We start from the raw sequence: 26,731 nt of genomic DNA on the forward strand, positions 1-26,731 counted from the left end.
AAGTGTATGTGATCGATTCGCTCAAAATCTACTGAACGGATTTTCATGCGGTTTCACCATTGAAGAGAGGGCTCCACCATTGGCAAGAGGAAGGTATACGGAACGGCTAAGACGATTTTGATTTTGAGTTTCACCGGAAATTTGCCGGAAAAACTTTGTGACACACTAATTTCAACGTGGGCGAAGCCGCGGGCACAGCTAGTACTAGTATATTTATTGAATACCTATTATGAACGCATTTGCTGATAACATATATAACCTTTGAAATATAAACAACGTACCATATAGCAAACAACAACACTTCACAATTGCTTTATACTTTCATCGGTTAAACGCCAATCACTTAACTGTGAGTAAGCATTTTAATTTTAAAAAATCATACATAATAGATGTTTAAATTAATAATATATGTAAAACAGTTTCTTAAACTTTACGTATAAAGTTATTACAAAGAACTTTTCTGCTTTAGTGGTGGCTAAAGCTACCTAAAACGAGGTCGATGGCAGGATCAATTCTCGGTCCGAGCTTATAATTATACTGTATTATTTTCAATATTGGTTGGGTACAAATATTAATTTCTGGCCTATGTATGTATATTCTTGTGGGTTTCCTGACTGTACCTCGGGAGGATGTAATGTTTTCCATCCCTGAAAACCTGATATTACGTACGTCACTTGCTAGAGAAGTTAACCGCTTATGCGCTGTGGAGGAACGTTTTGGCTTCAATCCTTTTCCAACATTAAAAAAGAGACCTTTGCCTACCAATGGGCATTTCATTCCCATGCAGGCTGAAACAATTATTCCACCTTAACAAAAAAAAAAAAAAATGATAGACGGCTACAAAGTTAGTCTTTGTATTTGATTCTTTTAACTATTCAATGTGATATCTCTAAATTATTGATTAAATTACTGATTAAAATTAATAAATTAGACTGTTGTTTTGTGAGATATACATATGTTGCTTCCTTTCGTTTACTTATAAATGTTATGTTTTTTATTTTTATTTATAACTAGCTGACCCGGCGAACTTCGTATCGCCTAACACAAACTTTATCGTATGGTATTAAAGTTCAAATGACTTTTAAGTATTATCACAAATCTTTTGTATGGGAGTATATATATAAAAGTGGTGTTTTTAGGCTTTTTCAGGAAATTTAAATTTTTTTTGAATTTTTCTCTCCGTAAGAACCTTCCTCGTACTTCAAGGAATATTTTAAAAAAAGATTTAGCGAAATCGGTCCAACCGTTCTCGAGTTTTGCGCTTAGCAACACATTCAGCGACTCATTTTTATATTATGTATACTCATTTTTAGCATGTATGTGTTTATATGGATGTAGCTATTTTTTATCGTTGGTACAAGTTGTTTGAATTTTATTACTTTGCTCAAAGATTGTCTAATGTATGTCACTCTTTGAGCAGTAAGGCCACTTTTTGTACATTTTTTATATTTTAATAATAAAAATAAAATAAAAATATATGTATAAAATAAAATATATTAAAATTTATATTGTTCTTAATTTTTCATATTATTGTTTTTTCAGATGAAAATACTCGGGCTATTTGTACTTTTTGCATATTCTGTTGTGGCGAGAGTTATTGACGAGACATGTGATGAAGTCATCGTTCACAATATACACCACAATAAAGAAATAATAAAAGAAGGCATAAACAGTGCATATCAATTAGCTATCGACTATGACAGAAATATGTTATTTTTCAGTTATTCCAAAGATGACGCTGGATCAATGTTTAGTTCGGCATATATTAACCTCAAAACTAATGAATACAAAGAGATTGAGGGTATTAATGGCGGATTTGCTAATGCAGTTGATGGCCAGACAAAAACAGTTTACTTAGGTGGAAATGATGGTATATATAAATTTGATTACGAAACCGGTAAAGCAACACATATCGATGGTGTAAATGATAACACTTGGCAAATATTTATAAAAAAGGATATTTATTATACAACTTATCCAGATGAGTATGTGTATGTCTATAAAAATGGTCAGTCACAAAGAGTGCCTGAAATGCTTGAAACAAAAGCCATGTTGGTCGCTTTAGATAACAATGACAATATATACTTTTCGAATTCATCTGGTCTCTTTGTACATAAAAAGGTTAAAAATTATGTAGTTTTCCTGGGCGAGTACAATCTAAACAGCATAACAAATGACATAAATGGTAATTTATTCTTCTCCACTCCAAAAGGTGTATATTTTATCGACGACGAAAGTAAACAAGTCAAGAAACTAGTTTCAATTGACAATATTTATGGTGTCGTGGTTGAAAAAGACGGAAATATAATTTACGCTTCACAAGATAGCATTGTCAGACTAAAACCATCCAAAACAAATTGCGTTGTTAATGAAAAACGTAGCGTTGATGTGATTTAAGAATTATTGTAAACCTATAATTACGTGATAATTTTCTTTGAACTTTTAAAACTATGTGTTATGAGATAGAGGCTGATTTATTCTCTTGTTTTTATTGAAATTATTCAATTAATAAAGTAGTATTTATTAATTACCATTTAAAAATAGATAATGAATTATTAATGTGGCAAAAACAAAAAATACGTTTTTTAAATATAATTATATATTATATTGATATTTATGATATATATTATGATTGTTAAAAAAATAATTATAAAAAAAATAGTTTAGTTAAAAACAAAAATGTGTTTTAATTGTAAACTTCATAAGTAAGTAGAATGGTACTTTTTCTTATTATTAAGTTATTTTCTTCATTATAATGCAAATTAATGTAAAAATTATATAGGTATTAAAATTTTAACATGTTGGTGTATACAAATTTGAATTATTAAGTTTTGTAAGATTCGCTTGTTAATCGGCTACTATTAAACAAGAAGCTCCCCAGAGGAATGATCATATTTAAGTAACTAATAGGTCTTATAATCACGTAGTGACGTTTTAATATATCGTTCGAGACCCAAGCTTATAACTTGTAAAACTTCGCCATTTTACTAAATGGAATAAAGCTCCTTATGCTGAAGTTAATTTCTTCTAAACTATTTTCTTTAATGTCTTAATTCACCTATATATTTCTTTGTTCAAAATTATGCAATTATAATTTTGTATAATTCTTATAAAACAGTTAACACTATAAATTTGTTATTTCACATTTCTTAGATAATGGAACATTGTAAGAGACAAAAAGGTCACATTTAAGGGTTATTCATATAGCGTTTAATAAAAAAAATCCGGAATCACGATAGTAAAAAAGCTAAATCGTTTTTTTTACTTTCAAGAAACTACTCCACAATGACACTTATAATTTCTCATGTAAATGAATTGTATTCTTTTGAGAAATAAACGATCTTTAACGTTAAATTTATAATTACATCTCGTAAGATTTGCTTGATTATTCGTTATCATTGAACAAGAAAGCTCTCAGAAGATTGAGTAGCAAGCTTATAAGACATAAAGATTCATCCTTTTACTAAATGGAATAAAGTTAGCTTAGGCAAGAATTAATTTCATCGATACTATTTTCTTTAATATTTTAATGCAAGTGTATTTCTTTTTTTTGTTTCAATACTAAGCAGTTACAATTTTAAATAAATGGTAATATGAGTAATGAATTTATATCTATATATATCTAATCAGATTTTTAGTTAAACGAATAATGTAGGGAATATATAATTTAGAAAATACTTTATTTGTATTCGGTACTGCAAGGACGAGGTTTGTATAAAAGAAAATTCAAAAAAATCGATACAAACTTTTTTGTTAAGTTTAGATTTATAAATAATAGTATTAAAAGTTTATAAAAAAAATAGTAATTTAAAGGTTGTACAGTATATTCTGAAGACAATGTAATTGTATTTAAGATGATATATTTTTAGCATTTAAAATATTTTTGGTATACAAAGACGTTATATCTTGTTTGGTTGTTGGTTGTAGGTACTATTTTTAATTCTATTAGAAGCTGATTATGATTGACATTTTGACATAATATGACATTTATATAGCTAGCATTATTTTCATAAAATAAGCTCTTTATTAACACAAAACAACACAGGGAGTCCGTAAAGAGCTAGTAATAGTCTGTTACTCGAACCTATAAAAGTAGTTTTACTATCAGAAATTTTCTTTCCGACTCACGTACAGAATTTACTATTTTCTATCGGACTTCTTGAGTTTAACTCCGTTATAGAAACCTTTTGTCCAGTTGTTTAAAATTTATAATACATACCTTTGCAGGTGTATTTTGTTGATTAAATTGAGGAGAGTTAACTTAAATAGAGTCGTACGTATATACTATTTAATATTATATGAATTACGTCGAAGTTTCTATAAGATTTTAACAGAGTATACATACATACGTACATAAATACATTATTATTACATAAATTAATTTAACATTTACATATTTCCTAAAAAAAAATGATGGTAATTACATAATTGAAGAAATATTTTTATCTTTTGAGTACTTTTTATGTTGAAAAAGAGACACCGACGTATGTACATTTTGTGATCTTGAAAGGTTAAACAAAGGTTAATGGTCAGCACATGTCATTTTCATTGCTGTTGAATACAATTCACGGTCATTAGTTACTTCGACTCCTGTCCCGCCCATACTTGCCGCAGTCACTGATGAACGCAACTCTATTTGCTCTGTCTTAACTTTTAAACTTTCGTACAAACCCTGCGTCTAAGTCACCGTTTGTAATTAAAGATATGTGATATAAATGGATTATGTAAATAAGTAGTAGATATATTGCTAACATTTTCTTTAACTTACAACTAAGTCAGTGACATATCACTCTAAACCGGGTATTTAATACAAGGCGCGTAATCGATATCATGTATTTAATAGAATAGGACCTATCTGTCGGACAGTGGTGTTGTAGTGGTCGCTTTTGCTCCAGAACACATATAATACAACCACAACCTGATAAACAACTTGCTCTATGTAGTTAAATCCTTTGCTTCCCACGCAACACAGTGTATACTCATACTGCGGGGTGAAGCATTCCCTCTTATTGTTAAGTATCGGAAGTTTTATCGTAGCCATTTGGATTTGCTACTCAAATGTCTCCACAGCTGTACCTTTTAGTTACACTACTTTGAAAATGATTTGGAATTTTTGTGCTATATATAAAAAAAAAAAAAAACATTTCTTTTAGTCAGCGAAGTCTTTTAGTCAGCGAGATATTAATAATTAACATAAGTATCTAGATGTTTCTGATTGATTTATCCGTTCGATTTTGAAACTTATACAATAATATCTTTCTTAGTTTGTTATTGATTTTATTTACTATTATTTAAATTATACACTGATATTTTTGCTTAGCACACACAATTGATTAACAACATCCAAAAATTGAGATATGGATACATTATAATTATGTATTATATAATTTAGAATTTTTGTATATTATTTTTTAAGTTATTTTTCTTAAATCTTTATCTTTATTTATTGAAAAAAGTAGGAGTTTAGTAAGAACATTATTAGTGTCAAATTGAAACGCTATAGCATTTTAATCAATAAGTATTTGCGTAGGTAATTAAAACTGTAAGTGAACTTTTCAGCAGTTTACATTTTCTAAGAAGTAAAGGACAATAAAAGATAATCTGTATAAATTACTACACAATGGATCGCCTGAAAAGTACGAGTTGAGTCGTACAAACGACTCTTTGTCTTAGCAATAAAAACACCGACTGCGTTTTACGCTCCATCCTGTGTTTTGTCTTATGCAATTTAAAACTGGCTTGGTTGTAAATACAGTTTAACAATAAAACGACCGATTTTGTAATTTATTTTATTAAATTTGAGAGATCAAAATAGATAGAATAGAATTATTTTAAATATCCGTGGCAGTGACATTGTTTCTGCTTTAGAATTCTGCGTCAGATTATCAAGATATAAGTTCAGTTGTTAATGCTTTGTAACAAAGTTAACTTCCAAAAATGTGTACAGTTACAAGTGTGAAAGTTGGTAACTAAGTACAAGGAGGATAGGATAAATTTATTTTCGTTTTCTCATGCTAGGGAAATCCCACGTTGGCGTTAAATATTATTACAGCAGCTATAAACTTTACATGCAATCTTAAAGCAGTGTTCATATTTCTACAAAGTAAATAAAACCTTTAAAAATAAACAAATATGCTTTTTACACCCTACAGATTCCAATAGCATTTTCTCCAGTGTCGGGGGTCCGAAAACATACACAATGTACAAGAACAAACGCCTAGACCATTAAATGCATCTATATGGCCAATATAAATTTTGTCTCGAGCGGTGATCAACTCCACGACCGCAATCGTAACAGCTAGTGCTGTGACCGCTGCGTCAACACGCCGCCTACTTCTTTCATTTCCTGTTTAACACTTAAAAATATAATAAAGTAATATAAGTCGAGTTGTTAAGAAAAAGAGCGAATATACGATACTTGATGTTATAATATGTAACAAAGGTTTTACAAGCTTATTCTTGGCTAAAGAAATGTGTTTTTCGGAAGGCACCTGTCAATAATAGCTCCTGTTGCCGTTTATGTGACCGCTAGGGTGCCCTAAAATGTTACAGCTCAATAATGTTTATTAGATATTTATGATGATAACCAACAGATACAGCTTTATTCGGCCCGTGAAACACATACACAATAAAACGAAGACTCAGAAGCAAAAACGCTGAAACCAAAAACCAAGTAGTTATGCAAATACAAATTATCCGTTACGAACGGAAATCTAATTCGTGAGAGGTGGTATTAAAAGGACTATCGTTTTTACGGGGCGGTCGTGTACGCTAAAAGTATCGTTGACGTGACGATAAGCCCTAATATCACGAAGGTGCAAGAAATAATAACTGAAATTCGCCTGGAAAAGTGTAAACTTTTAAAGCGAAATGTTAGGATGATAGTACTTACGTAAGTAATAATTACATGTTAGTATATATTGCAAATGTATGAAACCATGAATTTTTAATAATATTAAGATTTAAGTGACTTTCAGGAAATTGTAAATACCTATGTCTAAAATAATAATAACGATTTGAATAAACAACAGATGTATTCTTTTTAAAGTTGCAGGTTTGTTTTAATGCTTAGTGTAGACTTTAAAAGTTATATAAATAATGTATTTATGTCAATCTTTACCCAAAAGAGTGTTTGGTTTTGGCAGTAATTACTTGGTGACGTGCGCAATACTCGTATTAATAACCTGAACTGTCATAGCAGATGACTTTGCGTCGATAATTCATAGACAGCGTTGAAAATATGACGTTCATTGTCTTAATTACGGTGTCGATTCTCGCAATCATAAAGAGCCATAAGCACCTTTAATTTTTAATAATATGTTTAATGTTATATTTTCATTGTTTTATTCTAACGAGTTTTGGCGTATTTAGATTTTATTTTTTGATAAGCGGTATCGTGTAAGTGTTGTTAACGTTACAAAGATTGTAATGAAAAAATAATGAGCTAGACTTTGTTTCTTATTACTTAAAAAAATATAATAATAGGGTACATTTTATATATTAGACCTATTTGAAACCGTACAATATATAATATTGTATTTTTCAACTTTAAATAAGTATCCTTAACAAATAATCAATGGGTTATTAATTTTCAACTCTTATATTTATACTAGCTAACCCCGCAAATATTGTTTTTCCATATATGTTATTAAACCCCTTAATCTCCCCCCTTATAACTTAGGCGTATGAAAAATAGATGTTAGCCGATTCTCAGACCTACCCGATATGCACACGAAATTTCATAAAAATCGGTCCTGCCGTTGCCGTCATGCCGTTTGTTGTTTGCTCGTGTTTGTGACACGAGAATTTTATGTATAAGATCATCACCAACTCTTAAACCTCTTTGACTCTCCAAAAACAAGTCACCAAAGAACCAAAAAAAAGTTAGATTGCCAAAGCTTAAATTTACGGAGTTTCTAAACAACCTTTTTGAGTAGGTACCTAATATTGTTAGTATATTATATACATTTAAAACTTTCATAAGCTGTATAAGACGTACACAAAATGCGAAAGATTTATAATTTTCTATTCTCCCCTACATCCACATCACACGAAAGATGACGAATAAAACAAAAAGCATCAAAACTAAAAAAAAATCGGTCTATCCTTTCATTGATGAATATCACTGCTACAAATAAAACGGACATAGGACCCATAAATAATTGATGAGAACTTGGTGAGTTGGCGAAAAACAGAATGGAAACTTATTATTAGCAGCGATCAATCTTCTCGAACGAATTGGAAGAATAAAATTATAACTTTTCTACGTGTTGCTTCTATGGATGTGTCAGACAATCTAGAATATTTGATAACTCTTTATTCTTTCAATTTAATGCAATTTAACAATACATTTATTTATTTTAGCATCAATTAATTATTACGTCATTGTTCAATTGATCAGTTTTTTTAATATATTTTGAACAAAGTAGCAATAACAGAAAAAATAAGAAATCATAGTTTATTATGGTAAAAAAGAGCACATATGTAGAGACCGTGCTTTTTTCTCGTGCTTTTTGTTTGTTCAAAAATAAGGTTTATTTAAAAAATATATTTCGATAAGCAAGCAAAGCTGCCATTTACATAAAGGAGAATAATAAACGTTTAGGCATCACAGTGAGCAGACACAAGATGGCAAGCAGCAGAAATCAAATGAATTTCCAGCAATTTTCAATCCGAATGTCGCAATAAAAAAAATTATCTATGTGTATTGCTTCTAAATTTAACAGACCATTTTCGAATTTATTTTGTAAGGAAAATAGAACACTCAATTTATGAAAAATAATTTAATGAAATTAAAACTTTTTTTATTTAATGACACTTAATTATTAGGCCTTTGTTAAGGATAAATATGTAATAGAAATGTCGAATACTTAATGTTAATATAAACTTTGTAAATGTGTTGTTGATACTAAGTTATGACAAAAATATGTAAATTTCAAAACATTCAAATCCATATATTTCAAAAATATCGTGTTGAAAAGCGGCAGTACTAAAGCATGAATTTGACAAGAAAAGAGCACTCGACGCCATTATGATTTATTGGGACCGGCCCAGATCGGATACAGTACCAAAGAGATACTCATGTTGACTCCTTTGGTCCCTTGATGATAGTTTATTCATAATTTACTGGTTACGTAAGTCACATTACCTAAAAATAATTTTGTTGAAATTAGTGTAGGTTGTCACATTAATTAATTAAATGAAAATATAAGATTAGTTTTGCAATAAGTAACGCTGTAAAGGTAAAACGTACGTTTAAGCTTGATGAGATAGTGATCCAACTTTTATTGTTGGTCTTTATACATGTAAAAGAATGGTCAGAGCTTAATCACTAAGCTGTTCCATTGTAGATTAGCGGTTATATTCTCGTCGTTATTCCTCGATCAGGCAGATCGTAGGCATATCAGGTGTCTGTGATAATATCCAGCAACGACAGCTTTACTAGCTCTACGAGAAGATCCCCAAGAGGAGAAAACTAGACCGAAAATAGGTGTGTGTTAAATATACAAATGCCAACCCTAATTACTACTTATTACTTTTAATGAAAAACATCACAATTATATAGCCGTGGCTTGTATTCATTGTTGTGACATTATATAATTTTATGTCTATTTGTAAACAAAAACTATAATAAATTACGAACAACGTAGCTTAACAGTCATTCTTCATTCTCACAAAGATAATGGCGTCAATGTTTCCGATGTACGTTACTGTCATGGGTAAATTAACAGAGAAACTCAATGTCTACAACTCATTTTCAGCTTACATTCTTTTTGCGTTAAAGAATGTCAATTCTCATTTCACACGTCAGGATGGACTACCAATTTCCATGCGTCGTACGACCGGAAATGAAAAGCCTGCTCGATAAATTATCTGTTGTACGCAGTTGGACATTTGAATCTAACACTTGCACTGAAAATATCGCTTTATGTAGCAACATAAAATCTAAATTGAAAACTGAATATTAGATGCAACCATTTACGATCGAAAATTGATACAGACCGCTTAGTACCGCAATGCTCGAAATTCGTGAGCATTTAGACAAAGTAGTCGTCGTCTTATAAATTTCATTTTTAAAATATATTATGTAGATACAATTATAAATAATTTCTGAAATAAAAGAAACATAAAAAATATACCATACTTTAAACATGTTTTTAAAGATAATAAATATTTCAATATACAAAAACCATCATTTTTATTAAAACCAATGCTGTATTTCATTTTAACATGATGACATGACGCAATAAATCAGAGTAGAGACATCAATAACAGTACTGACGTCGGGAATGTATGATGTCTGTGTTAAAACCATAATACGATTAACCGGGACTACTTAGTGTGCCTAATAAATTGATGGACCTATGTAAACTATGCTAAACTGACATGACTGATTGACAAAGTTCAAACTATTAATTATTTATTGTAATAGATAACAATTATTAGATAATAAATATTTAATACGTAATTATCAAATATAGCGAGATATTGTAAGAAATTTTTCAAAATTATAAATTGCGCAACTTTTAACAAATTCTTTATTATGTAAATACAAGCTTACATAACCCTTTTAACCGTAAGGATATTCTCCCTAAAGGCCGCGGGACCACAAAGTTATGATTCATTCATATTTCATTTCACTTTTCACTCAGAAACTTATGACTACGTTCTATGATTTAAATTTTTAACATTTTAAACTTAAGTTGCCCCTTTTCTTATGTTCCAAAATTCAACACTTGTGACTTAAAAAAATATTGTATTTCATTTAATTAGATCTAGAACCATTTTGTGACATTTATTTCAAACGTTGTCACAAAATGTTATTATCGTTATATCTTTGAAAACCAATTCTTCTTTTACATTACGAGACCTTTGCCCACGAAAATATCTGTTACTCCATTTTTATGTACATTTTTATTTTAATTTCATTCTGTTGTTACAATATCGAGCTACTAAGACTTGTTTATTTCATTAAGTGTTTTGTACTAATCATATTTAGGCCTCAACGATTATAAGATAAAACGGAGATTCCTGTCTTTTATAAACTGAATGACAGTATTACGTTAGATACATTATTAACAGTTAATCAAATTGGTAAAATTTTCCTTTTTCTTTAAGGTAAAGTAAAAATAAGAAAAGAAAAAAAAATTGTAACTATTAAAATTCTCTACAGAATATTATTTAGTGAAAAACAGTGGTTGCTTTTAAAACGGTTGACATGGTAGATAGTGGCACACTATGAGAACAGTTTGAAGCGCAGCCACCGGATGGAGAAGTGGATGTGACGTCTGCTACACAATAGACCGAGAAACAACTGCTGCTCGCACAAAGGCTTTATAGGTTTGCAGGTGACTTACATTGCTTAATTAAAATATTTATAACGTCTCGTTTTGTACGATTCCACTAGGAGTAATATTGTGAGCTATTTTTATCTAAACTTTTTATTTTTTTTTTCTAGCGGAAAAGTGTTTTATCAAATACGTATGTTAAAAAGTTAAATATTTTTATAAAGTTGATAAATATGAAAACATACCTGTTACAATTGTTTATTTAGAATTCAATGACGAAATTTCCGTATTAAATATCAGGATTTTAGTTTAATATCTATATTTTATATCAGCATTTCACCCGTGCGAGGGCGGGGGGAGGCTAGTTATAATATATTGATGTAAGTAAATCTTCTTTCATAAATAGTAACAGCTAAATAAAAAAATACAAAAAAAAATCCAAATTGTAAATTTTTCGTGTTTGATTGAAGAGCATTAAAAATATGTTATATAAATGTTCGTACAGAATCACAAACGCTATATAAATTTATTTATACACCTTTGATAACCACGTAACATCAACGAACCCTTTCACAGTATTAATTGGGTTAACTGCCTTAGGTTCACACGGACCCCTGTTACAGTTTATTGCGGGATTCGCAAGTACAATAAGTTAGAAAGTAATTTGTATACTAGTTCCATCTGTATTATGTATGTTTTAGTTTTGCGTTTTAATAACAAATACACGTTTCAACTAAATTTTGATTTTAGAAGAAGGAGCTATTATGTAGTTATTGAGAACCCATACACTTATATTATTAATACATAACGTAAAAAAAGGAATGACCGTTGTTATTTGAAAGGTCATCTAAGGTCACAAAGTATGCTATAAGGTTACGATTATTATGTAAAGCTGACTACATGCATATATTAGCGATAAACATTTTATACTCCAGAGAAGTAAAAGGAAATTGGGAGGAGAATACGTTATAAAGACGAAACATGATATTAAAGCAAACAGATCAAAGGGCTTAATAACATTCGTCAAAAGCGGTTTTATTTGCATATTTAAATGATGGTTGAGTGTGCAAATGACGCAATAAATCCAAAAGCACACATATTAGCATTTTAATTTATCATGTTTTATTTTCGACCTGATTTCATTCACTAATTAACAATGAATATCATTGAAAATATCATCGTCGTATCAATTATGATCTTTATTAAAAGCAATGTGAAATTTCAATAAAGTATTGTTAATGGTAACGTTTTAAAAGTACATATTTAATTTTTGCTGAATAGAATCAGTTTAAATAATTTCCCGCATATGATGCGGTGAAGTGATTTTTTGTTGTTTTAAAAGAGTTAATACCAGGGCCTTTTGTGTTAGTAACTAACTAACGCAAATGACTGCACATATTACGCAATTATGGAAAATTATGTAAGAATAACAAAAACTGTCCAACCAAACTATCAAATATTGTAGAACTACCCCAGCTGATCCGACAGACGTTGTCCTGTCTTAGACCCAACTGTCAAACTTTTCATTTTTCTTGTGCAATTTTCTGAAGCTTTTATTCCGAATTAAAAGTATCAGGTGACTTTTAAAAAAAAAGATGAATCGGTTAAGCCATTTTCTAGTTTTGTACTTAGCAGCACTTTTAACGATTCATTTTAATTTACATAGTTATATCGTCGCAACGCATAATGATATATATTTTTTTGAGAACATTTCATTACAAAGATAAAAGTAGCTATAACTACGTATTATATGCAGTTATTGAGTACTTACTGTTGTAATTTTAAAGAAATGATAAATAATGCGCTCCTATGAAGCATTAGCAGCAGTTATTATTGTCAAACACGAGACGAACGTAATTAATAAAAACACTAGCTGTGCCCGCGGCTTCGTCCGCGTTGAAATAAGTGTGTCACAAAGTTTTGCCGGCAAACTTCCAGTGAAACTCTCATCAAAATCGGCTGAGCCGTTCCGTAAACCTTCCTCTTGCCAATGGTGGAGCCCTCTCTACAATGGCGAAACCGCATGAAAATCCGTTCAGTAAATTTTGAGCGAATCAATCACATACACTTTTGGGGACTTTGTTTATAATACACTAACTGCCCGCGATTACGTCCTCGTGGTTATGAAGATATGTATTACTATTAAGATGTTTAACGCAAATTATTTTTTTATTTCAGTCACTTGAAATGCTTATCAAACTGAGTAACTTTTTAAAAGGCACAATTTAGTATAATTTAATAGTTATTTTTATAAAACCTCTCTATACTCCACATTTTTGGTTTTATTTTCAGACTGTATATGTTTCATACAAACTATCAACCCCAATTAAACCCCCTTAGCGATGGAATATCGTAAAATCCGTTCTTAGCGGACGTCTACTAACTATAATCTACATCATACGTCTGCCAAACTTTATCTTTGTCCAACCTGGATGGATAGACCATCCAGCGGTTTTTGAGTTCTCGTGATGAGTGATCCCTTATCTTCTATATATATAGATTACGATGTATTATTTGGACACCTCCTCACCATCTATAGAGCATACATTTTAAATTTCAAGTCTCTTACTTCGAAAAGTATAGGACTTTCATACAAAAGTTGAACCCCCGTTTTACCCCTTAGGGATCGAGTCTCGTAAAATCCATTCTTAGCGGATGTCTACGCCCTATAAGGAACCTACCTGCCGAATTTAAGTTTGTAGCTGTTATAGTTTCGGAGATTTCGTGGTGATTGAGCCAACCTACCATCCCCCGTTTTAACCCCAAAAGGGAGTTGATTTCTAAAGATACATTATTTGGACACCTTCTCACCATCTATAGAGCACACATTTTAAATTTCAAGTCTCTTACTTCAAAAATATAAGACTTTCATACAAAATTCCAACCCCCGTTTTACCCCCTTAGGGGTCGAGTTTCGTAAAATTCGTTCTTAGCGGATGCCTACGTCTTATAAGGAACCTACCTGCCAAATTTCAAGTTTGTAGGTGTTATAGTTTCGGAGATTTCGTGATGAGTGAGTGACCTTTCGCTTTTATATATATTATAGACTAGCTGTGCCCGCGGCTTCGCCCGCGTTGAAATCAGTGTGTCACAAAGTTTTCCCGGCAAACTTTCATCAAAATCGGCTTAGCCGTTCCGTAAACCTTCCTCTTGAAGCTATTATCATCTCTCCATTGGTGAAACCGCATGAAAATCCGTTCAGTAGATTTTGAGGGAATCGATCACATACACTTTTGGGGACTTTTTTAATACGCTAACTGTTGCCCGCGACTACGTCCGCGTAGCTATGAAGATATGCATTCAAGATGTTTAACACAAATTATTATTTTTATTTCAGTCACTTGAAATGCTTATCAAACTGAGTAACTTTTTAAAAGGCACAATTTAGTATAATTTAATAGTTATTTTTATAAAACCTCTCTATACATCACATTTTTAGTTTTATTTTCAGGCTGCAGTATAAATAACCTACCAGGCGAACTTATAGCTGCTGTATATGTTTCATACAAACTATCAACCCCAATTAAACCCTCTTAGCGGTGGAATATCGCAAAATCCGTTCTTAGCGGACGTCTACTAACTATAATCTACCTCCCTGCTAAATTTCATCTTTGTCCATTCTGGAAGGATGGACCATCCAACGGTTTTTAAATTTTCGTGATGAGTGAGTCATTGACCTTTCTCTTTTATATATATATATTTCGACGCATTATTTGGACATATTCTTACCATCTATAGAGGATACACACATTTTAAATTTCAAGTCTCTTACTTCAAAAACATAGGACTTTCATACAAATTTCCAACCCCCGTTTTATCCCCTTAGGGGTCGAGTTTCGTAAAATTTGTTCTTAGCGGATGTTTACGCTCTATAAGGAACCTACCTATCAAATATCAAATTTGTAGCTGTTATAGTTTAGGGGATTTCGTGATGAATGAGTCAATGTACCATCCCCCGTTTTAACCCCGAAAGGGAGTTGATTTCTAAAGATACATTATTTGGACACCTCCTCACTATTTATAGAGCATACATTTTAAATTTCAAGTAGCTTACTTCAAAAACATAAGACTTTCATACAAACTTCCAACCCCCGTTTTACTCCCTTAGGGGTCGAGTTTCGTAAAATTCGTTCTTAGCGGATGTCTACGATCTATAAGAAGCCTACCTGCTAAATTTCAAGTTTGTAAGTGTTATAGTTTTGGAGATTTCGTGATCAGTGAGTCAACTTACGAACCCCCGTTTTAACCCCAAAAAGGAGTTGATTTCTAAATATACATTATTTGGACACCTCTTCACCATCTATAGAGCATACACTTTAAATTTCAAGTCTCTTACTTCAAAAACATAGGACTTTCGTACAAACTTCCAACCCCCGTTTTATCCCCTTAGGGGTCGAGTTTCATAAAATTTGTCCTTAGCGGATGTTTACGCTCTATAAGGAACCTACCTATCAAACGTCAAATTTGTAGCTGTTATAGTTTCGGAGATTTCGTGATGAATGAGTCAATGTACCATCCCCCGTTTTAACCCCGAAAGGGAGTTGATTTCTAAAGATACATTGTTTAAAGACCTCCTCACCATCTATGGAGCATACATTTTAAATTTCAAGTCGTTTACTTCAAAAACATAGGACTTTCATACAAACTTTGCAACCCCCATTTTACCCCCTTAGGGGTTGAGTTTCGTAAAATCCGTTCTTAGCGGATGTCTACTTCCTATAAGGAGCCTACCTGCCAAATTTCAAGTTTGTAGGTGTTATAGTTTCGGAGATTTCGTGATGAGTGAGTAAACCTACCATCCCCCGTTTTAACCCCAAAAGGGAGTTGATTTCTAAAGATTCATTATTTGAACACCTTTTCATCATCTATAAGGTATACATTTTAAATTTCAAGTCTCTTACTTCAAAAACATGGGACTTTCATACAAACTTCCAACCCCCTTTTTACCCCCTTAAGGGTCGAATTTTGTAAAATTCGTTCTTAACGGATGTCTACGCCCTATAAGGAGTCTTTCTGCTAAATTTCAAGTTTGTAACTATTATAGTTTCGGAGATTTCGTGATCAGTGAGCCGACCTACTATCCCCCGTTTTAACCCAAAAAGGGGTTGATTTCTAAAGATACATTATTTGTACACCTTTTCACCATCTATCTATAGAGCTTACATTTTAAATTTCAAGTCTCTTACGTCAAAAACATGGGACTCTCATACAAACTTCCAACCCCCATTTTACCCCCTTAGGGGTTGAGTTTCCTAAAATCCGTTCTTAGCGGATGTCTACGTCCTATAAGGAGCCTACTTGCCAAATTCCAAGTTTGTAGGTGTTATAGTTTCGGAGATTTCGTGATGAATGACCTTTCACGTTTATATATATTATAGATTATAGATTACAAAAATAATCAAAATTTAATTCTAATTTTACAAGTAAAAATAAAATTTAACTGAGGTAGGGCACAGCAGAAAGTAACCGGCTTAAAAACTGGAGCAATCCTACCTGGAAGTACCTACAACTTAAGAAAATCACAGCTACTGCTTTCAAGCAGTGTTCTGTTCTTGTTGTAGGTGACTAGAGCTCCTGGGAGGATTGGTGTTAGGGTCGGTAGCGTGCTTGCTTTGCAAACGTATGTATACTTGTTTGGCTGACTAGTTGTATAAAAAAGCTATTGTCATAACAAAAATAAAAACTAATATTTAAATTTTTATACTGAAATGAATGTAGAAAAAATCTTTTATAAAATTTTCTGACACGCTTCTTGAGAAACCGTTTAATAAAAATGTAGTTTAAAATAAGTCAGTCGAAATCGTTTAAATTTATTTCTTTAACACATTTCAAAATTTAATGTAGTCTTCGGGAGTAGAATTTGTTGCTTCAATGAGGGAGGAAATAAAAACTGTATGTTGAATGCTGCATCGCGCCCACACTACGTGTCACGCATACAAACAACCTTGGTACGGGTACATGTACACAACGGCAGAACTATGTTTGCTTCGTATTATACGTCACGAAGTTTTGTATTTTTTAACAGCGACGATCGTGCTACTGCTGTATTATTTTGTTCCTTGTTGTAATATGAAATATTTTAAAAATTTAGCACTAGCACGTAGGTGTAAAATAAGAATACAAACCACTGTTTGTGCTGTGTTTTCGAAATAACTTTAAAAAACGTTGTCATTGTAGTGTAGGCGTTGTTTGTTATGGTTTTTTTTTTTTAAGTTGACAAATAGGTTAAAAACTAAAAGTACTACATCCGTTATATAGCGTCAGATTGTGAACTGTTTAGCAGTCGTTATTAAAATTGATTTTGTAAATATTATTAACCACTTTCTCTACTGTCTTTTATATATTTTTTTTTTCCTTTCTTCAGGTCTTGAATTTTCATGCAGAACTCCACTACATTTCTCTTTGAGAAAATAATTAAAAATGTTTAGTTTTATGTATATTTTGTGCTTATTACTAGCGATTAAAGAAACTGAAAAATCGTTTTGATCAAGTTATAGTTAACAAACGAGATTGCAAAACTTTTGTTATAAATATGTACAAAATAGGTATAACGCTTAACACGAAGGCTTATCGTTTTTAAGATTTCTTTTACCTACTGACTTTTAAAAGTAATGGTTATAAAATAAGCGTAGCAGAAACGTATTAATTATTCTGATAAAAATATCAAATAATCCTTGCAATATAAATCTTTATTTTTCGAAAAGGTAACGATAACACAAAAAAAAAAACATTTTAATTGGACTGAAATTTTATGGAATACTTCAATGTTGTTTGGAATAATTTGATCGTTATATTGAGAAGACGGCATTCATAAATAGTTGGCATGACTCCAATATGCTTACACAATTTGTAGCTTCAACAAAAGGGACGTCTTTGATGAAACAAATACAGGGTAAGGGCGACGTTCAAAACTGTCAGCAGAATTTGAATATACGAGTATTTTTAATATAATTACATTTTGTTAATATGATTACATGTTGTATATAAATGTTGTTACTTGTAGCAAACCATAATAAACTTTAATGACTGTTGCGACTGATTTTAAAATAAGTAGATTTTTGATGTAGTCTAAATTAATTATAAAAATAGACATCGTTTGGCCATAAATACTGTTACTATTAAAAATAAATAAAATAATACATATGATTTTGGAATCTGCCATTTTTATATGATTGTTCATTGTGTTTTCCCATTTTCGCGCTAATACATTGTAAAATATTTTGTGACATTCAAATGGAGTGGGGTGATAAAGAGACTCGAATCACCGTGATTGCATTACACAAAGTAGGTATGGAGCTGATAAAATTTTTAAAACTCTCCATACGCTTGTATTGGTCAAATGTCTTTGTACCGGGCTATTGATAGGTACAAAGAAACCTCTTCTGTTTGTGATAGAAAAATATCTAGCCGTCCATGTAGCGTTCGTACAAAAAAGTCGATCAAAGCAGTAAGGGAAAGAATTCGAAGAGATTCTGTCCGAAAGCTGTTAGATTTTATCTCGGGAGATGAAGAAAGTACATAAAACCATGTCACTTATTTTAATAGATAAGTTAGGACTTGCAGCCTATATTATAATTTAAAATGAATAGGGTAGTGAAATCAAAACAACTAATTAAGCGGTAAGCAAAGAAGAAAAGAAAAGAAAAAAAAAAGGAAATCCAAGCAAAATGTTACGATTCGTATCAAGAATATATACAAATAAACCTTAAGAGAACCCTAAATACCTGTGGTCATACTTGAAAACATTACGTGGCAACAACACAGGATACCCCAACGTACTCACATTAGGTGATAATTCTTACCGCTGTGAAGCAGAGGTCTGCGAAGGTTTCAGCCATTTTTTCGAGAGTGTATTTCAAAAACCAGCTTCTTAATACAATCTCCCACTACTAGCAGAATCAACTGATACAATTCATAGGCTAAGCTTCTCTGAGGATGTGGTTTTAAAATTACTAAAAAATATTGATCTTAACAAGGGCCCAGGTAGTGATAAGATCTCCCCAACGTTTACAAAAATCTGTGCTTCTTGCCTAGCTAAGCCATTGACCTTAATTTTTAATCTGTCTTTAAACGTTTTTGGCACTTTTCCTAGTATCTGGAAAGAAGCGTTAGTTATACCCATTCATAAAAGTGGTTCCCGTGGTCGGATTGAGAATTATCGGCGAATCTCAAAATTAAACTTATTTTGTAAAATCTTCGAAAAATTAGTATACGAATCTATAAGTCCGTTGATTCTCTCTTCGATCCCGGATGAGCAACATGGATTTATGAAGAGGCTTTCCACTGTAAGCAATTTAATGGTATTCACAGATTACATCTTTCGGTCAATGGATGGTGGTGTTCAAGTTGACGCTATATACACAGATTTTGAAAAGGCGTTCGACAGGGTTGATCATGTAATTCTGTTACACAAGTTGCATGCCCTGGGTATAAGAGGTGACCTTTTTAGATGGATAAGCTCGTACGTAACAAATAGGAGTCAAGTCATAACTTTGGGAAGAGTGCAAAGTTTTTGCGTTTCAGTTATTTCTGGAGTTCCTCAGGGGTCTATACTGGGTCCATTACTCTACAATGCGTATCTCTACGATATTGGTTCATGTTTAACTAACTCTAAATTTATAATGTTTGCTGACGATAAGAAGATTTACTTAAAAATCAATAACATCACTGATTGCCACAAAATACAATGTGACCTAAATAATCTATACATATATTACTTAACTAATCGTATCACTGTAAACACAGCTAAATGACATCAAATTACTTTCACTCGTAAAAAGAATCCTATATTATATACTTATTCTATAAACAATGTCCCCATCGTAAGAGTCGATTCTGTTCGAGACCTAGGGTTGATACTAGATTCCAAAATGACTTTTGTAAATCATATCGATACAATAATTTCTAAAGCATATAGTCAACTAGGTTTCATATCACGAGTTTGCAACACATTTAATAATATAGGTTGTATCAAAATTTTATATTTCTGCTTCGTTCGAACTATACTGGAATACGCTTGTAGTATATGGGCCCCTGTATACAATGTACACATCGACAGGATTGAATCACTCCAGAAAAAATTTATAAAACTTTTAAATTTCAAAAGTTACAGAATCTGTCCCACCTATGTTGATTCATGTAAACACTACCAAATTGAATCACTATCCCAACGTCGTAAGCAGTACGATATTATCTTGTTACATGATATTGTGAGTGGGAAGATAGATTGCAGCGAGCTTTTATCCCAGATTGAATTCCGAATACCATCAAGACGCTCTAGACATATTAAACCATTGTTCCATACTCCTCGAGTAAGAACTAATTACGCACGTAACTCGGTCCTCTGCCGTATTGTTAATACGTATAATACGCAGTATCCAAACTTAGACCTGTTTTACCTAAGAACGAAGACGGCACTTAAAAAAGAAATCAAAATGATGCATTTTTCGTAATATCGTCAAAAATATCTAAGATTTTATTTTTGTGTTACCCACATTAGGAATTCTAAACATTTTTTGAATATCATATCAAAAATTGACCGCTCCAGCGGGGTTCGAACCCGCGTCTCCGACGTACCGTGTCGGCGCTCTAGCCAATTAAGCTATGGAACGATACACCCGCTGGAGCGGTCAATTTTTGATATGATATTCAAAAAAAAAAAACGTCAAAAATATTCAAAACCAGCAACTACAGATATTTATACACAAACCCACACTAATACACCTCACAACACACCTCACACCTTAAAAAATCTAAAAGCCCTCCATCCCCTGGCCGTTGAGGCGCGGGGACATCTGCAGAGGGCTTTGCTCCAAGGCAAACGTGTCAGTTTGCACTGGATCAAAGCCCACGCAGGACTAGAGGGGAATGAGCGTGTCGACCATCTGGCCAAGGAGGCCGCGCTGGAGCTTAAACGCGCTTTCGAATACGACAGTTGCCCGGTTTCATTCATCAAGTGGAGCTTTCGTATGAAATCGCTTGATGAATGGAACCGGCGGTATCGTGACGGGGAAAAAGCTGGCGTCACCAGGGTGTTTTTCCCTGACGCGATAGCCGCATACAAGATCACGAGCAAAATAAAGGTGGACAGGTTCGTCACCCAGGCGTTGACGGGGCATGGCGGGTTCTCCGAATACTTGCATCGCTTCAAGTGTAAGGAGAGTCCGTCGTGCGTCTGCGACCCTGGGTGTCCCGAATCTGTCTTCCACGTCCTCCTGGAGTGCCCAACTTTTGCCTATGAGAGGTTGCGTCTGGAGAGCCAAATAGGCGTAGGACTAAGGAAAGAACTCCTTTACGAGTTAATTAAAAATTATAATAATAGAGAACTGTTCCTACAGTACTGTAGAAAAATAGTCATAAATGTTAATATGAGAAATAAAAATTAGTAACTATGTTATGTTGTCTTAATATAATGGTTATATTCTAGTATAACATAAACAATTAGTATTTACATAAGTAGGAACATAATTAAGTAGTTAGTATATTTTCTTTGTATAAATTAGTTAATTTACTTAGAAATATAAATAAATGAATATTAAGTTAAAATTATAAAATGAAAATCAGCTAAAGTAAGTGCTACCTCCATAGGTTAAGTAGTTTAGAAAATAAAGTACCTAATAGTAAACTAAGAAGTTGTTAGTGTAGTGTAGTTTTTTAGTAGAACAGATGTAAGTTATGTATTATTATTATTATTATAGTGTATATAAAAAAGGAAAAAGAAAAAGATTGTAAATAAAAACATCATAACCAAACCCCGCTCATTTTCCCAGGTGTTCATAAAATAAGCAATAGAAGTATAATAGTAGGTTAGATGGGAATCCACCCAGTGTGTAAATGTGGAAAGTATGAAAGAAAGAAATTAGTATGCAGAATGAAAGTGCGAGAAGAATAAATGCGAGAACTGGTATGGATGAGCAGTTTAAGCACAGACTCCGACCCCATGTCGGAGGTATAAAAAAAAAAAAAACACTAATACACCTTCGTCTTACATGCACACACCTACACGAACACACATTCACCTTTTCCTGTCTTACACTCACCTCTAACTGCAGTGGAGGGGACGGAACATAGCCGTTTACTTTTTATTACGTTCTGTTATTTTTTTTTTTTAAATATAGTGTCTAGTTATGTATTTTATAATGATTAATATCTTTAAATATCAGTGTGATCCTATTTTGGCCATCTTTATACATTATATTGTAACATACTATTGTAACGTAACGCTGTCGGATTGCCTATAAAATAAATAAATAAATAAAGGTGCTCACAGATAATTTTTGTTTAGGGAGATTTTTTTTTTATAACTGAGCAATATTTTAACTAAAAAAATGGCCGTATTTATGTTCAAAGATCTAAGGAAGCTTCCGAATTAGTCAACAGAGAACAACGTGGGCATTATCCGACTTCAGTGATGGTTTGGTGAGGTGTTAGCTATGAACGAATGACTGAGTCATATTTTGTGAAAAGCGTATCAAAACATCGGCACGAGTGTATCAAGATACCATTATTGAGAAGATAGTTAATGCCCTTAACAACACCATGTACAATAACCAAGAATGGACCTTTCAACAAGACTTAACCTTTCAAAGACCTTTCAAAGACTGGGTCATAAAGCTTGATCCTGCCAATCTTTTTTCTTAGAGTTATAGAACCAGACTGGAAACAAGCGTACGGCTCACTTGATGGTAGGCTATTGCTATAGCTTATAGACGCCTGCAATACCAGAAGCATCGCAAGCGCGTGCCGACCCCATCCCCAATGTCCCTCAGGAGCTCTGGTCACCTTACTCACTGACAGGAACACAACACAGCTTGAAAACTGTATTATTTAGCTGGGAACTTCTGTAAGGTCGAGGTAAAAGAGATCGAGGTCGAGGTAGCTTGAGGTTAGAAACCAACGTTCCGGTGTTAATCCGCTGGATTATGACTTATGGTCAGTTTTAAAGAATACTCTCTAGGACTTGTTCAAAATGCCATGATAATTTGGAATCTCTAAAACTATCTATACGATTGGCGGTAAAGAATGGAAAGAGTGGGTGCTTCTATTGATAATTGGCCTCAACGCTTAAAGGACTAAATTGCAGCCAATGGAGACCAAATCGAATAAGCTTTATATATATTTAATGGTTTTATATTAATGTATTCAACTAACATACCGTAATAGTAATAAAGATACGTGTAATAGAAAAAAATGTTTTTTTTTCTTTGTAATAATATTTAGGGCAAGGCTGTGTAAATTTTTTCAATTTACTTTTTTAGTATTGAAAGTTAATTTTATAAACATGATATCATTTTTATATACCTACTAGATATATTTACACATAAATACGTACCTATCATTGTTAACGATAAAACAATATAATCCTTCTTTATCTTAAACTAGCTGTGCCCGACACTTCGTCCGCGTGGACAACAAAAAACAAACAACAAACAACAAACTTAACAAAAAAGTCATTTTTCAGTTCGAAGAGTTATAAAATAAATAAATTTCTAAAATAAAAATAGCCTAAGCTATTCCTTATTACATCAGCTATCTGCCAGTGAGAGTCCCGTCAAAATCGGTCCAGCTGTTTCAGAGATTAGCCGGAACAAACAGACAGACAGAGAGACAAAAATTATAAAAAAAAATTATTTTGGTATTTATACCCTACAAACGTATACATACATATAAATTTAGTAAAAAGCGGTTATTTTAATATTATAAACAGACCCTCCATTTTTTTTTGATTTATATAGAAAACCAGTTGTAAAATGTCACTACAGTAACTTCATATACTCGTAAATATTTTTTTTCGCATTAAGTAACAGAAAAGAAAAATATTATTTTAAATAATGTTACGTTTAATTGCGGATTAATTCAGAATATATTATAGCATTTAAGACAAGAAAGACGAGAACGTCGAATAAATAAGTGAACATATCTACGTTTTTCTTTAAGTGAAGTAGATTCAATTCATCGCTTCAACGAGCGCGATGTTTATGTAAATGAGTGAGGGAGGTTGTTCGCAGTGATATCGAGTGATTTGCACGTTGTCAAGGTCTTATGGGCCTTAGGGCTAAGCAGATATTTATTTCTATACTGGGATTTTAAGTTTATCATAATATTAGGATTTCGCACAAGTCCTTAATAGAATTTGTTTGAAATAAAATATTGTATTATATTATTTATTATATTTACAAGATTTATATCATTAAATATTAATAATTTATAAAAGTACAATCCATGTTAATTTTTGCATGGAATATTAAAAATGAAATGTAGTATCCTTTTCCAGAAGTCCAAACATTTGAAGTTTGAATATAATTTTGATAGTATCAACATCGTCATATTTCAAGTGGTTTGGCAGGGATCATATTTCATTTGCGTCTTTTAACTAGGTACTGATAAATGGTATTCCAAAGAATAGATATTTATCTAATAATATATTTAAGGTCAATCGTTAATCGAAAGCAATAAAATAATGTAACTTATCTGTGGAAAATCACTCACTCACTCACTCTGTGGAAAGTCGCTCAACGTGCAATGGAACGGGCTATGCTTGGGGTCTCTCTCAAAGATAGGATTAGAAATGAGACTATCCGCGAGAAAACGAAAGTAACAGACATAGCCCACAGAATTAGCAAGTTGAAGTGGCAGTGGGCTGGCCATCTGTGCCGCAGGACCGATGGTCGTTGGAGCAGACGGGTCCTGGAGTGGAGACCGCGTTTTGGTAAACGCAGTGTGGGACGTCCTCCGACCCGTTGGACCGACGATCTACGTAAGATTGCCGGTGTAGGCTGGATGAGGATTGCGGAAAACCGGGATGTTTGGCGCGAACTTGGGGAGGCCTATGTCCAGCAGTGAACTGCAATAGGCTGAGCTGACTGTGGAAAATCAAAATCTTTTATTTACGTCAAACTGGTAGTTTTAGTGTAACTGATCTTTTTCAAACAACATTTTATTGAAATAACCCTTACGTAATTAATGAATGGCCCGTTAGTATTGTATTAAAACATACTGACAATATTATAGGCTAACACTTGACGAGCATCTTAATTATATTAATATATCTATGCTCGGCTTTATTTTAAGGGTAAGTAGGGATTGCAAATTCAGTTCAACACTTTCAAACCTCTGATTAAGATCTCTGATAAATCAGATCTCTACTTGAGTATAGTTCTGTTGTAGGGAGTCCGCAGTAGGTTCAAATTAACAAAGCAGACGGAGTTTTTAAACTTTATAAATTCTGTTTTAAGTCAGTTTCTATAGTAACATCTATAAACCTAGAAGAATTGAAAGGTATAGGTAGGTAGGTTTTTGTAGCCATTTTTAATAAGTTTATTCACCTTTTTATTAAGTTTATTTTAAAGTTGATTTGCCCCGAAAGAATTCTCGTCATATACATCTGTTTCACGTCGTAATTTACATAAAAAAGTCGTTCTACAAAGTTTTATAACGAGCACTTACAGGAAATATATCTTTTTAATTGCACAATAGAAAGGTACAAGCGGTGCGTTAAGTAGATGCTTAAAGGTAGGCTTAAGATAGATTTCTTTTCTCTTTTTGCACTATATTTAACTTAATATTTTTTCAATTACTCTGTACGATACTCTACTCTGTTTATATATTTTTTTATAGAGGATATTTTTTACACTGTAAAAATTATAAAGTAATGTATTATAGTGCTTTTGTATGTATTAGCAAATAGCAGAAACTTTGCTGACTACAATTATTGTAATTAGTTATTAAATAATAATGTAATATAAAATTATGTTTCCCAAATAAAAATAAAATGTTAACAAGAATTCTTGCACGATTTTCCTGATCAATAATAACTCTAATGCCTGGCCGAAAAGTTAACCAACACTTTTGTCACGTAGCGAATACTGATATACAGTTAAACCTTTTAAATAAATAAAATAAATAAATATAATATCTTATAACAGACACACACGGGTGTGGTGTGGTCTGTTCCTATGGTAAAAACTTAATGCTTGTGTTATAGGTAACAGCCGACTATTATAGCTAAAAAGTTTTTTTTAACAGACTTCCAAAAAAGGAGGAGGTTCTCAATTCGATTGTATTTTTTTTAGCCGACTTCCAAAAAAGGAGGAGGTTCTCAATTCGACTGTTTTTTTTTTTTATGTATGTTACATCAGAACTTTTGATCGGGTAGACCGATTTCGACAAATTTTGTTTTAATCGAAATGTGGTGTGTGCCAATTGGTCCCATTTAAATTTATTTGAGATCTAACAACTACTTTTCGAGTTATATCTAATAATGCGTTTTTACTTGACGCTTTTTTCGTCGACCTACGTTGTATTATACCGCATAACTTTCTACTGGATGTACCGATTTTGATAATTCTTTTTTTGTTAGAAAGGAGATATCCTTAGTTTAGTACCATGATAAGGACACCAGAATCTGATAATAGGACCCCAGAGAAATCGAGGGAAACCCTTGA

General features: G+C 32.3%; 1 protein-coding gene across 1 annotated transcript; it reads left to right on the forward strand.

The window, feature by feature from the left end:
- The first annotated feature begins 302 nt into the window (after window positions 1-302).
- LOC123654998 (ommochrome-binding protein-like) lies at window positions 303-2,545 on the forward strand. Its single transcript, XM_045590847.1, has 2 exons — window positions 303-349; window positions 1,543-2,545. The coding sequence occupies exon 2, from the start codon at window positions 1,543-1,545 to the stop codon at window positions 2,395-2,397; it is 855 nt and encodes a 284-aa protein (XP_045446803.1). The 5' UTR covers window positions 303-349; the 3' UTR covers window positions 2,398-2,545.
- Window positions 2,546-26,731: the final 24,186 nt, after the last annotated feature.

Source organism: Melitaea cinxia, chromosome 7, assembly GCF_905220565.1.
Source record: "Melitaea cinxia chromosome 7, ilMelCinx1.1, whole genome shotgun sequence".
Lineage (NCBI taxonomy): Eukaryota > Metazoa > Arthropoda > Insecta > Lepidoptera > Nymphalidae > Melitaea > Melitaea cinxia.

Excerpts from the sequence above, each read along its gene's own strand:
- LOC123654998 (XM_045590847.1), top strand. The coding sequence starts at position 1,543 with ATGAAAATACTCGGGCTATTTGTACTTTTTGCATATTCTGTTGTGGCG.